The 14,182-nt window shown below is 39.7% G+C and overlaps 1 protein-coding gene across 2 annotated transcripts in view; it reads left to right on the top strand.

The window, feature by feature from the left end:
* Positions 1-50: 50 nt before the first annotated feature.
* The window catches only part of LOC127455956 (tetraspanin-5-like), a 30,991-nt gene continuing 16,859 nt past the window's right edge, over positions 51-14,182 (top strand). The window contains exon 1 of one of the 2 annotated variants that reach the window (XM_051724183.1): positions 51-417. In XM_051724183.1, the coding sequence (XP_051580143.1) occupies positions 334-417 (84 nt within the window). In that variant the 5' untranslated portion in view covers positions 51-333. The remainder of the gene's footprint in view (positions 418-14,182) is intronic. The other variant, XM_051724173.1, reaches the window with a different exon arrangement.

Genomic DNA, 14,182 nt, shown 5'->3' with positions numbered 1-14,182 from the left:
CTCAGCATCTGATTGGTTACGAGTGCTGTCAATCAAACTAGCCACGTCAAGTAGGGATAAAACGGTATGAACTAATTGCGAAGAGAAAGGGGCTGTTATTTGGAGATAGGTCAGCAGATTTGTTTATAAATGACAGTCATAACTGTACAATATTTAGGCGCTGATAATACTTAGTTGCGCCACTGCAGTCTGTCAACATTATGTTTCCTTCATGTGGATAATAACATTGCCGGGGCAGTTTGTCATCGATGTCAAGAGCGGAATAATCAAACTGAACCTGCTTCGCGTTTTATGTGACCCGACAGTTTGCGTTGGAGAACTTATGTCGAGTCAATGATGTCAGGAAAGCATTACAAGGGTCAAGATGTCAGTTGCTGCATCAAATATTTCATATTTGGATTTAACATAATATTTTGGGTAAGTGCCTGTTTTACGCTGCCAACACTGTACCTCTTTGTTCATAATGTCATGTTCCTCTCTGTTATTACGTTTCAATGTCAAGCTGAAGTATGACTATTTCGCGCGAGTGCGAATTCTGTTCCTTTGTTCGTTCTGTTGAAATGCGAGAAGTCGGTATGTAATGCACAAGACAGACGTTATCTGTCGATTAAGTTAAGATCATTCGATTCGATTGTTGAACGTTGAATCGAACGCTTAAACAAAAGATTCAACGAATAGAACGGAACGCAGGTGTCTGGAGACGCGTTTTTAAAGTTGACGTTCTTTTTAACCTTTTAAAACGCGACACTCCTGCGCGAGACGCTGAACTATGCGGCCAAAGGCGTCCATCTAGCGCATGTTTACATAGAAAAACAATTGGGAACACAGCGCAGACTGACGCAAAAAGGCGTTCGGTGTAAACAGCCCCTAGTGTGAAACAATTTCATTTATCTGACAGCTGCAGGGTCAAGTGCGCCCTACAGATAATCGGCGTTCTCTTGCTGATGCATCTCAGAGGCAGAGCAGCGCGTAGGTTACAACGAGACCTAACGAGTATGTTGCATTAAATGTAATATCTTTAGTGACAAGAGATTAGATCATGACGCATGGCTCAGAAAATGCACTAATATCAAAGAGAGCCTGATGTAAGTAGTTTTATTATTATATTATATACCTTTTTTATTTGCTTGATGTTAGTTCAAGTTCATTTCACCTATTTTTCACTGATTTATCTGGGACACATTCAGCGTCGCCGCTACTGGGGGGTCGTGCCCCCTCACTTTGACCTCTGTGCCCCCTCCCCCTTCCACCACATTTTGGCAAAAAAAAAAAAAAAAAAAGAATTAACAACAAAATAATGATAAATGACCAATAAATTACTATAAAAATGAACAATAAATGGCTATAAACAACAATACATTGAATTTAAATAAATAAATAAAAAAACAGACCTAGTTTTGCGGCGCCCCCTGGTGGCTCGGGGGCCCAAAGCAGCCACTTATAGCTTGAAACGGCCCTGCTGGGGGGTTAATACCAATGACTGTTTAGCCCAAGATGGACCACTTGTATAAAATTAATGGAAGAAATTGAAGCGTCGGACAGACATCGTCTGTCAGTCAACTAGAGAACGCTAGGCCTGGGCGATATGGCTTCAGAAATTATATCTTGATTGATGATATTCAATATATATCTCAATAATTATGTTTTTGCTCTGAAATTGCAAATATCGTAAATTTGTACAGTAACTTTATAGCGGTTACTAATGTTTGGAATTGTGCGAATGCTTGGACCTGCTGTACTTCACAATGCAGGTGAACTGCACTATAAACACTAGACCCCATACGTTCACACAGATCAGCGCGTCGCCGGTTCATTCTAAAGTGCACACAGACCATGTTTATCTGTCTTTAATCGCATCCTTTGGCAGTTAAATAATCATATATGATCATATCTCCATTTTGATGTTATTTTGATTAATTATACAGCCCTGAAGGATCATGAAATTAGGTATTCGATTTATCGCCCAGCTCTAGAGAACGCGCATGCGCGTTAGCTGGATCAGCCTGAAAAGTAACGTTTTTAGCATGATCTGAGCTAAAGAAACCATTTATGACACCACTGTTGTCAGATATAACTGCTTATTTGAAATATGTTCTTTGATCATAATCTTGACCAAACGTTTTGGAGATTTTGTTCTTTCCCCATTCAATTAGGTTTGAGCTGTACTTTTATACCACTTGTATCCATAGAAAATAGCTGCCCAGGAGCGCTTCAAAGATGGCCGCCGTGTGGACTGAATTGCCTTGAAAGGGACTTTGGTAAATACTTGTACTGGTATCGGTGTCATAATTTCATATTTCAGAGTACAAGTTACTTCATAACTACATTAACATAATGAAATGGATGCACATACTGTGCATGGTACTTCTGAGACCAGTTTGGAAAAATTAGGAAGAATTACACACAGTCCAGATGCACTCTGAACTTTCCAAACAGCTTCAGGTGATGTAGATCACAAAGTATGAGGGAATTATACAAAAATACAAAATAAGTAAATACAGAAGCACTCTCGTTGTGGAATAAGTGGAGCCGGAGCTCTTTAAAGGAAACACGCCAGCGTTACATATTAATTGCTGTTCTATTTAATGCGTCATAGCTTTATTAAAGTTCAAATAATATGGAAGCAGATCATGTAAATAACTACAAACTCCAAAACTGGCATAGTCTGCATGGACTGTCCGCGCGTGGCCCAGATTTTCTCGACGTGTGCACAGTCCTTGTCTGTACGGTGTGCCAGCCATTGACTGTACTAAAAGAGTATCACAAAGCAGTCATAGTGTGCATGCTTACGAGTTCGTATTCGCTCATGGTCAAAAAAGTAAACTTTGAAAGGCAACACGGTCGACTGGGCATAATCCGATCTGGAACCCAGAAAAACTAAGTATACCCGGGCCTTAAGGCTCCATTTCAGTTACTGTCTGATGGCAGCTGCCATTTTTGGTCATTTTTGTAAGTTATATTTATTTTAATGCTCACTGCCAAATAGACTGATATTTTACTAAATACATAGTTCATTGTTTCTCGTTAAGGGTTGAACACACTGATAACTTGAACGTAGGAAGTTGTCTACTGACTAAAGGAAGAATTTTTTGCCTCTTTTGTTCTTCATTACATCAGACAAGAACTCCTCCATGCTAGCTATTTCACATACATATTCACATCATCTACGGTTTGAAGAAGAATTAAAAAATGACAGTATGTACTATGCTGAGACTGGAATGTTGAAGTCAGAATGTCCTGTTATGAGCTCACCCAAGTAATTTCACTTATTTATCTTCACATTCTTTATTTGGGTTGACATTTAGGGGCAGTCTGACACAGCTTGCACACTAAAAAAAATTCTGAAAGATGACTCACAATGGAAATCTTTCATTGCAGTCACGTATCAGAAAGCAACTATACTAATTATAGACTACAGTAACAGTGCACTACTGTATAGTCTTGTGTAGTGACAGTGCTGTTGATATTACTATTTGTAACAGGTAAAGGATGGGCAAGGAGGAGTTGGGAACTGGCTGAACAGTAAACAAAGATTAATGATAAAAGCCCACATGCAGGGCGGCCGCGTGTGTCTGTCTCTCTCCCGAACTGGCGTCTCTGGCTCCCCCTTATCTCGCTCTCCCGCTGATCAGCCGATTCAGTGCTGGCTGTGCTCCATCACGGCCCGGCCATGCCCTCCTCCTCGTCACACTCCTCCCCTGCCCGATTCAGGCTGGGGTGCCACCGGTCTGACTAAGTCCCCCCCCATCTCTGGAGGGGAGATGCTGCCCTTCCGGCCGCTCTGTCAGCCAGTGGTCCACCCCACCACCTGTGAACCTGGGGGAGAGATGAGGGGAGGTGTGGGGAGAGGGAAAGGGTGACTGGAGACACAGAGAGAGAGAGGAGAGAGAGAGAATAACTTGCTCGCCAGCTCCCGGACGCACCTTCGCCTAGTCCTCAATCACTCCTCCCCGGCAAATGGAACCGCTCCCTTCTCGGCAGACAGACGCGGTTCCTCTGGCTCTTGGTTGCCGGCAACGACCCCTCTGTCCCCAGGCAGACGGCCGTGGCTGCTCCCCTGGCAGAGGACAGTGGCGAGGACTCCACAACAGCGCGTCCCTCCTCCCTCCCGGGTTTCGGCACCATTGTAACAAGTATGGACGGGCAAGGAGGAGACGGCTCCATCACGGCCCGGCCATGCCCTCCTCCTCGTCACACTATTATCCTCTTGAAGACAGTCAGTCCTTATTGTAGACTGATTCTTGAGATAAGGGACAAAACATGTCCTACATACAAAAGTCCTCTTTATGTTGAAAATCAAGAAATTAATAATAATAAAAATACTGAAAAGGTTAAATCTAAAGGAAATGTGTGTATACTCGGGGCATTTATTACTTCTATTTTTAAATAATTTAATTATAATTTGTTTAAATGCATGCTCTATACTTGGAAGCACATGTTACTTAACCTGTCCTCAGCAAGAGGTCACAATGTTAAACTGCTAAACAAAGTGTTTAAAAATGCAATAAATTCATAAATGTAAATGTCAAATGAAAGGTAGGAATCTGTAAGATATCAAACAATACATAAAGTAACATTTCAGCTATATTTTCCTTAAAAAAAAAAAAAAAAAAAAAAAAAACTGCCTATCAAAGTTGTGCCCTGCCCTCACTTTGCGTCAACTCTGTCAGATTTTTTAATAATCCTATGAGTACCCTTTTCCCACTTCCTGCTCATGGTGGATGCAACAGTAGGACACATGATCTGGTAATTATGTTTTTATATATTTCAAACAAATAATGTTTAAGTCTCTGCGGTCACAGCTTCAACATGTCAACACCGTCATCCCATTGTGATAATTTCTGTTAAGACTTATGGAATAATTTTGGCATTTCAATTTAGGTTATAGAGGCAGCTAGAACAGAGGAAAAAAACAAAATGGCTCCAGTGTTCAACACATGCTTAAGATGGACTCTGTCAGAATTTTCAGAATAGTGTTTACTGAACACCATTATTAGATAATTAAAGACTTTACACTCTTGTTGGATAAATCAAATTAAAATATCATGCTTTTAGTGTGTCCGACAGAGTTGACAGAAATTACAGTAAGATGTAACACATAAAGTGAATAAATGTCAGTTTTCAGAAAAACTTTTTTAAAAACCTGTTCCCTTACATGGTTCATTAGCGGAGACCTTTGTCTATAAATATATCCATTTCAAATTAATTTATTATTAAAAAATAAAAACTCCCTTATCTCAAGAATCAGTGTAACAGATGAACCCAAACTGACCTGACTTGTAATAGGTGGTATTTATGGAGCTATATATAAAAAAAAATAAAAATTATTGTATACACAATATTCTCAGCGAGTCCACTGTACTTCGCAAGGTGGGCGGAATTTCCGGTTGGCTAGCGGAAGTGCGTTTTGTGTGTAGCCGGTCTCTGTTTGCTTGCGTGCCATGCGGTTAGATTCTTGCTTTTTAAATGTTGAAAGATGTCTTAAAAATTTCCCGGACAATGTGTGCAGTTAATGGATATCCTAATAATCAAGCGAAACTAACGTTTTATCTAAAACAGCAATGTTATGATCAGAAACCACTCGCAAAGCACAGCGCTCCTGTCCCAGATGCTGCTGCTTCCATCGGCTGCCTACAGAAGGATTGACTTAGAAACATCTGTTTGAAAAAGCTTGGAATAATTTGTTTGTGTGCTCTTTTCCCTTTATTGGCAAGAAGTCAACAGCGGGGATTACTTGTATTACCCACCGTTATGGTCTGGCTACGATAGACATCCAGAAACGAAGCGCAATTAATTACATATATAAATGATAGCATTATTGTGCTAACAGGTGCGTGAACATTTGATGAAAGTTCATTAGAAATTTTGAGAGTTTGCTCGTTTCTATTTATCATCTTTTTTTGTGACTGCTTCACATGTTTTGAAATGACATTATTACTGAGTATAGAAAGGAACAGTGTTTTCCTGCACTGTCTGTGAGTAGTGATTTTCAGCTGTTTTCATGCTGTGATGCTAAATGAATAATTCTACAGATGAAGGCCATAATTATTGGATGAGACATGTACAGTACTGAGATGTTTTAGCACGTTTGAAATTAATTGTATTGTGATTTTCCTCTTTCCTGCATTTTTCCTGCCTGCAGTTGACTTTCTTTTGAGTGTCTTTGCAGAACGTGCATGTCTTCCCTTAAGGGGAAAAGGTGATTTGGAAAACAGTGTGAACATTAATTCAGTATCAATTAAATTTATTTGTACAGCTAATCTCAGGGTCTACTGGAATTTGGAAAACAGATTTTTGTTTTTTTAATTAATAGAAATCTTGTTTCTTAAGTTTTCTTTACTAAATTTAAACATTCCTCTTATCAATTATATTTGTGGGTAGTTGACATGTAATACATCTATAAACTTTTTTTATTCAACATCAAGATTTTCGGTTAATTTACATGTAATTTTTTCACCATTTTTAATCACCTTTTGCCTTCATTAGTACATGTATTCCATTTAGTCTCTCAATTAATATTAATTCTTAAAAACTGATTAACATTTATAGAAGGCAAAATATATTCTTTAAAATAGTTTAAAATTAACAATAGGATGTCATATACTGCAGGACACTTCAGAAAATGCTTAAAATGTAATTTCAACTACCCATGTCCTCTGATATCTTATACTTCACCTTAGTACAGGACATTTTGTTTGTCTTTTTTTTTATATGTTAGGCTAGTTTAAATATAACTGAAACTGTCACAGTGTGTTTGACAGTGTTCCACCATACTTACTTTTTTTAATGAACATGAAAATGCGTACATTAAATTTACAGTGTTGTTAAAGTATTTGCCCCCATCCTGATTTCTTCCGTTTTTGTGTATATTTCATACTAAATTTTTTCAAATATTCTAACAAAATCTAACATAAAACAAAGGCAGTCTGAGTAAACACAAAATGCCTTTTTTAAATGATAATGTTATTTATTGAAGCAAAAAAGTTATCCAATACCAACTGGGCCTGTGTGAAAAATGTGCCCCTTAGTTACTAAATCCTCAAATCTATGAAACTGCATTCATAATGGGGTTCAGCTGGACTAGCCACACCCAGGCCTGATTATTGCCAGCCCTGTTCAATCAAATCAACACCTAACTAGAACTTTTTCAGCAGCATGAAGTTGGCTAAAAGGTCTCACCCAGTAGCACACTATAGCAAGGTCGAAAGAAATTCCAGAAATGAAGAGGAAAAGGGTGATTGAAATACATCAGTCTGGGAAGGGTTACAAAACTATTTCAGAGGCTCTGGAACTCCAAAGAACCACAGTGAAAGCCATTATCTCCAAATGGAGAAAACATGGAACAGTAGTGAACCTTCCCAGAAGTGGCCGACCTTCCAAAATTCCTCCAAGAGCACAGCGACGACTCTTCCAGGAAAAAAACAAGGACAACATCCAAGGAACTGCAGGCCTCTCTCGCATCAATAAAAATCATTGTTCATGACTCCACTATCAGAAAGACACTGTCCAAAAATGGTATCCATGGAAGAGTGGCGAGGCAAAAACCACTGCTAACCCAGAAGAACATAAAGTCTTGTCTGAATTTTGCCAAAACACACCTTGATGATCCTCAAACCTTTTGGGAGAATGTTCTGTGGACTGATAAGTCGAATGTGGAACTGTTTGGGGGACAGGTGTCCCGTTACATTTGGCGTAAATCAAACACAGAATTCCACAAAAAGAACATCATACCTACGGTCAAGCATGGTGGTGGTAGTGTGATGGTGTGGGGATGCTATGCTGCTTCAAGGCCAGGGAAAATTGCAGTAATTGAGGGAAACATGAATTCTGCTCTCTACCAGAAAATCCTAAAGGAGAACGACCGGTCATCAGTCTGTGAGTTGAAGCTCAAGCACAACTGGATTATGCAGAAAGACAATGATCCAAAGCATAGGAGTAAGTCCACCTCTGAATGGCTCAAAAGAAGCTAAATTAAAGTTTTGGAGTGGCCTAGACAAATCCTGACTTGAACCCGATTGAGATACTGTGGCAGGACCTTAAATGGGCAGTTCATGCTTGAAAACCCCCCAGTGTGGCTGAACTAAAGCAGTTCTGCAAAGAAGAGTGGGCCAAAATTCCACCACAGTGATGTGAAAGACTTGATCTCCAGTTATCGGAAGTGTTTGGTTGCAGTTGTTTAAGGTGGCACAACCAGCTATTAATTTTTTTTTAAATTTTGATACATTTTTTGCTTCAATAAAAAAAATATAGACCATTTCAAGGACTGTTCATTGGTGATGTCAATTGACGTCATTGTTCCATGAACATTTCCTGCATGTCAAAACAGAGACTATTTAGCAGAGACAGGCCACTTCTGTTAAAATGAATGGGAGAAATTGGAAAGCCCAACGGCAGCCAAAAGTCAACGGATGTAGAAAGTCCCGCCTTACAGATAAAATAGCCAATCACCGTTTAGAGACAGAAATCGCCTGTCAATCAACACGAGAACACGTATGCACATTAGCTATACAAGATGGAAAAATTGCATTTTTTTTTAGCATAATCTGAGTTAAAGACACAGAATTTGTTATACCAGTTGTGACAGAACGACATGCACCTCCCGTGGATCATCGTCACCCGCGGTGACTTTTTCACATTTGATGGCACGTGACGGGGCTCACCTGAACCCAGTGAAGAGCCTCATCACTGTTGCCTTTAAACACAGAGCGCACCTGTCCTCGGGAGACCGGTCTCTACCTGCTGGTGTCTTTGCCGGTCCAGGAACAGTGCGGGGAAGGTCCGGTTCGAGTTAGATGCGTCGCCGGACCCGCACCTTGGATTGGAGCACGCGTCGCAGCCGACGGGCCAGGATACTGGGCTGCTATTCCCCTCAAGTGCCGAGGCTGCTCGAGTGAAGCCGCAGCCCCACGTGCCTCTGACCAAGGAGTGGAGTGCGTCGCGGACGCCGGGATCCCGCCCACTATCACCTGGACCTTCTCCTGTCTTCACTATTCTTCCTTCACAAAGCCCTTTCCACCACGAAGGCCCCAGATTCCCCATTGATTTGGACATTTTAAATAAATGCTTCTCTGAGGCCTGACGCAACACCCACTGTGTCCGTCTCTTGCTCACCCCACCATACGGTGTTGTCAAATTTTACATCTTATTTGAAATACACTATATTGCCAAAAGTATTCGCTCACCCATCCAAATAATTGAATTCAGGTGTTCCAATCACTTCCATGGCCACAGGTGTATAAAATGAAGCACCTAGGCATGCAGACTGCTTCTACAAACATTTGTGAAAGAATGGGCCGCTCTCAGGAGCTCAGTGAATTCCAGCGTGGTACTGTGATAGGATGCCACCTGTGCAACAAGTCCAGTCGTGAAATTTCCTCGCTACTAAATATTCCATAGTCAACTGTCAGTGGTATTATAACAAAGTGGAAGCGATTGGGAATGACAGCAACTCAGCCACGAAGTGATAGGCCATGTAAAATGACAGAGCGGGGTCAGCGGATTCTGAGGCGCATAGTGCGCAGAGGTCGCCAACTTTCTGCAGAGTCAGTCGCTACAGACCTCCAAAGTTCATGTGGCCTTCAGATTAGCTCAAGAACAGTGCGTAGAGAGCTTCATGGAATGGGTTTCCATGGCCGAGCAGCTGCATCCAAGCCATACATCACCAAGTGCAATGCAAAGCGTCGGATGCAGTGGTGAAAAGCACGCCGCCACTGGACTCTAGAGCAGTGGAGATGCGTTCTCTGGAGTGACGAATCACGCTTCTCCATCTGGCAATCTGATGGACGAGTCTGGGTTTGGCGGTTGCCAGGAGAACGGTACTTGCCTGACTGCATTGTGCCAACTGTGAAGTTTGGTGGAGGGGGGATTATGGTGTGGGGTGGTTTTTCAGGAGCTGGGCTTGGCCCCTTAGTTCCAGTGAAAGGAAATCTGAATGCTTCAGCATACCAAGAGATTTTGGACAATTCCATGCTCCCAACTTTGTGGGAACAGTTTGGGGATGGCCCCTTCCTGTTCCAACATGACTGCGCACCAGTGCACAAAGCAAGGTCCATAAAGACATGGACTGGCCTGCACAGAGTCCTGACCTCAACCCGATAGAGCACCTTTGGGATGAATTAGAGCGAAGACTGCGAGCCAGGCCTTCTCATCCAACATCAGTGTCTGACCTCACAAATGTGCTTCTGGAAGAATGGTCAAAAATTCCCATAAACACACTCCTAAACCTTGTGGAAAGCCTTCCCAGAAGAGTTGAAGCTGTTATAGCTGCAAAGGGTGGGCCGATGTCATATTAAACCCTATGGATTAAGAATGGGATGTCACTTAAGTTCATATGCGTCTAAAGGCAGATGAGCGAATACTTTTGGCAGTATAGTATATGTTATTTTATTGTAATCTTAACCAACCGTTTTGGAGATTTCGGTCTTTCCCCATTCAAGAGGCCTATAACCAGCCTGTTCTGATGCATCCCTTTATAAGCAAAGGTTATGCATCTTTCATTTGGCTCTACAGTATATCTCCTCTAAAAAGACTAGTAAGAACAAGCAAGGTTTTCATGGTCGACCAGCTACACCACCCATAATACACAATAATGCTTTTGTGAGGCATAGTATTGTGCACAGTGTGGGCGTTGCAGATGGAAAGATGGTGCGTTATGAGAGAAAAAAAGGGCTGTTTAGACTGAAAGGACTTGGCCAAATGTAGCCGTGAATGTTGCTTTCAATTGTGAATGAAGCTCTGGAGGTTTTTTAAGCCTGTGCTGGCTTGAGACATGCAACGTGATCTGACAAAAGGCCACTGTTCATGTTTGAAAGCAATAGCGAATACATTGACTGAAATGGCACATGCAATTTAGCTCAATGTTTACTATGTTTTGAAAACCAAATAATTTTTGGACAAATAAGGCCAACTGTTCTGAAAAAAATGCAGAATTTAACTAATATATATATTAGTAAAATAATAGGTATTATTTAATTTATTTTAAAACAATAGTTGCAATTTTGCAACTGTTGGTATATCTGAGGGTTTAAAATGTTTTCTCTTTTCTATTCTTAAAACACAATTTGTGAGCATTAAAGTTTGAACACTGTCTATTAGTGTTTGCGTCATAGCAGAATATGTAAATGAAAGAAAGAGGCTACGATTGAAAGGCATGTCCAGTTATGAAAGGCTAGAAGAATCACAGCCCTATCTGCAAATGAGGACATCAGTCTCTTGGGAAGAACCAGATGTACACTACCGTTCAAATGTTTTAGAACACAAAGGCATTTTTGTTTTTGAAAGAGATTGATGCTTCTGCTCACAGAGGATGCATTAGATTGATCAAATTGCTTCCAAAAACATTAGTTATGTTGCAAGTTATTAATACTGTTTGAAATAAGTGTTAAATTGTTTGTTTTTTTTATTAATTTTTTTTTTTTTTTACCCCTGATGGCCAAGCCCCATTTTCAGCAGCCATTAATCCAGTCTACTTAGAATATACAGTAATGTGTCACCTAAACCTTAAGAAATTACTCTAATATGCTAATTGTGTACTCCAATGTTTTATTTTATTTATTATTATTATTATTATTATTATTATTAGAACAGCTGAAAGTTGCTGAGGTGTTTTTCACACTTGCAAGTCAAATTTTGGAGTTAAAAATGGCCAGAAAAATTTCTCCTGAAATTCATTGTCCAACTGTTTTTAGAGAGGCGAAGTATTTTTTCATGCACTACTGTTTTGAAAGACTGTTTTGAAAACTGGATCTAACTAGGAGAGATAGGGAAGTGGATGGCCCAGATGCACAACAACAAGAGGACAAGTACAACAGACAATCTAGTTTGAGAAACAGACCCCTCACAGGTCCTAAACTAGCTGCTTCAATAAACAGTACATGCCAAACACATCTGCATTGCTGCAAGTACAGGATTATTGGATGAACAGTGGGTTTGAAGAAACCGCATTTATTTAAATAGAAATAGTCATTTAAAACATTATAAATGTCTACTGGAATTCTTCATCAATTTAGTGAATCCTCGGTGAACAGAAGCATAAACTTCTATCAAAAACAAAATATCAAAATGTCTTTGTGTTCTAAAACTTTTGAACAGCAGTGTATGTTCAGATTCCACCATGTAAGAGCAGACTGCAGAATCTGTCAGAGTTCTACAAAAGTCTCTCAATAAACTGCATTGGAATTATTATAAACAAGCTCATTTAAGAGTGTGTTTTAAGGTTGGTCTTGTTGCAAAAGTTATGACCCTGGTGTTTGGTCAAGCTGAGGAAATCTTACCATCCCTTTATCTCTGATATTCAATATTCAGCTGGTTCACTGAGAAGGATGTTTTTGAAATTGAAGCATAACTGGGTACCTTGGAGAATACCATTCTTGGTTTATCTGCTGATAGACTCAGATAAGGTGTTGCAATCATGTTTGTTAACAATCCAGAGAAAAACATATGTACCCATAATATTTTTGCATCTAGACCAAAGCACCATCTTTAGATGCACTTAAGAAAACGGTTTATTCCAGGGTTTTTGCAATCTGAAACATCGTCATTTTTATTTGTATAGCGCTTTCCACAACACACCGTTTGTTTAAATTTTTTTTGAGGAAATAATTATATTTATATTTAGACCCCTAAAAAATAAAAAAAATAAAAATAGTGTCTCAGTTCCTTCCTGAGCCTAAGTCGTAATTTTTTTTTTCTCTCTTCCTAATTTTTTTCTCTCTCTCTCTCTTCCAATTTTTTTTTTCTCTCTTCAAAAAAAATTTTTTTTTCCTCTCTACTATTCTTCCCACCCCGACGGAATCTGGGGAGCGATACTATAGGTGAACCCCACCCCCCACTTGCTCAAGTTCTCCTGCAACATGGAGAGAGACACAGCTCTGGTTCACACCGCCAAGAAGACCTGGGGCCTGATGTATAAACGTTGCGTACGCACAAAATATGCATTGAAATGTGCGTAAGCAATTTCCCACAAACGTATCGTGATTTATAAAAAATAAACTTGGCATAAATATGTGCGCACCATCCAGACACTTTTGACTGTGCGTACGCATTCTTCTACTGGTGTGTGTGAATTGCCGACTCCAGCTGGAAAATTATTAACTGAACAGACTGATTATAAACTCTGATTTTCATTTAATTCACATTAAGAATAAAAAAGTATGTAGTTAATCACTTGAAACAGAAATAATGGTTATCAAGCCAATAGTAGGCTATATTATTTTTATGTAACTAATTGAAAAGGCATTCAAATATAAGCTGTAATAGGGAAATATTGGTTTGGGATGTGCTGCGTTTGGAGAACTTTCCCGTGTCATCATAGAGAAGGAACATACAGTAACTAAAAATGACAGTGAAGATTTTTTAGTTTGAGGTATTTTATGTTCGGTTACAATCATGAACTGAGATAAGTACAGCATTTGAATAAAGATTATCTGTAATGCGATGTGCACTTGACTCTGACTGACGTGAAATGGCTCGGTAAAACAGACAGTAGCACTGCTGGCCACATTCAGTAATGATCAGAAACAGTATTGTTCAGCTGCAAACAGGTACAGCGATGTGCATCAAATGTGCTGCCTGCTCCACTTCATCCCGACCCTCATCGCAATGAAACCCCTGTTCTAGTCTGATAAAAACATTATGTAAAGTACATCTGCCTTTCAGCTGTTTCTTGAATATAAAATACCAGTCAAATATAAAATCTTAGTAATCTGTTGATATCAGACAATGCTGCACAAAGAATTTTAATAATTTTTGTTTTGTTTCCAGTACTAAATATTTAACTTCTCAATAACAACACCCATAAAACAATTTAAAAGGTTTTCTGAGAAGCAAAATTGCTTAGGTTAGCTTTATGTCCACAAAGATAAAAAAAAAATTTGCCAAGGGATATTCAAGATATATTCTTTGAAAACAAGTTCATATCTTAATAAATAATGTTTCTTCATGGTGCAGCGTCTAACCTTTGGGCACATGTGAGATTTACAGTATAATGCAGTTTGTCGTACCGTTAAACGCAGTAATCGCGTGTCTGGATGGTGAAATACATATGGTAATTGTACGCAGATGAGGATATGCCTAGTAAAAACAGGCGTCGTACACTCCATATATGGTTATTTTGGGGAGGAGATGGGGTGGGGAATGAATCACATGCATGTACGCACAATCTTCTGCTAGCTGGGATTTATTA

The sequence above is a fragment of the Myxocyprinus asiaticus genome, chromosome 2 (genome assembly GCF_019703515.2).
Source record: "Myxocyprinus asiaticus isolate MX2 ecotype Aquarium Trade chromosome 2, UBuf_Myxa_2, whole genome shotgun sequence".
Lineage (NCBI taxonomy): Eukaryota > Metazoa > Chordata > Actinopteri > Cypriniformes > Catostomidae > Myxocyprinus > Myxocyprinus asiaticus.
Note: the sequence above shows the minus strand (reverse complement) of the source record. Positions and strands in the feature narration are given on the sequence as shown.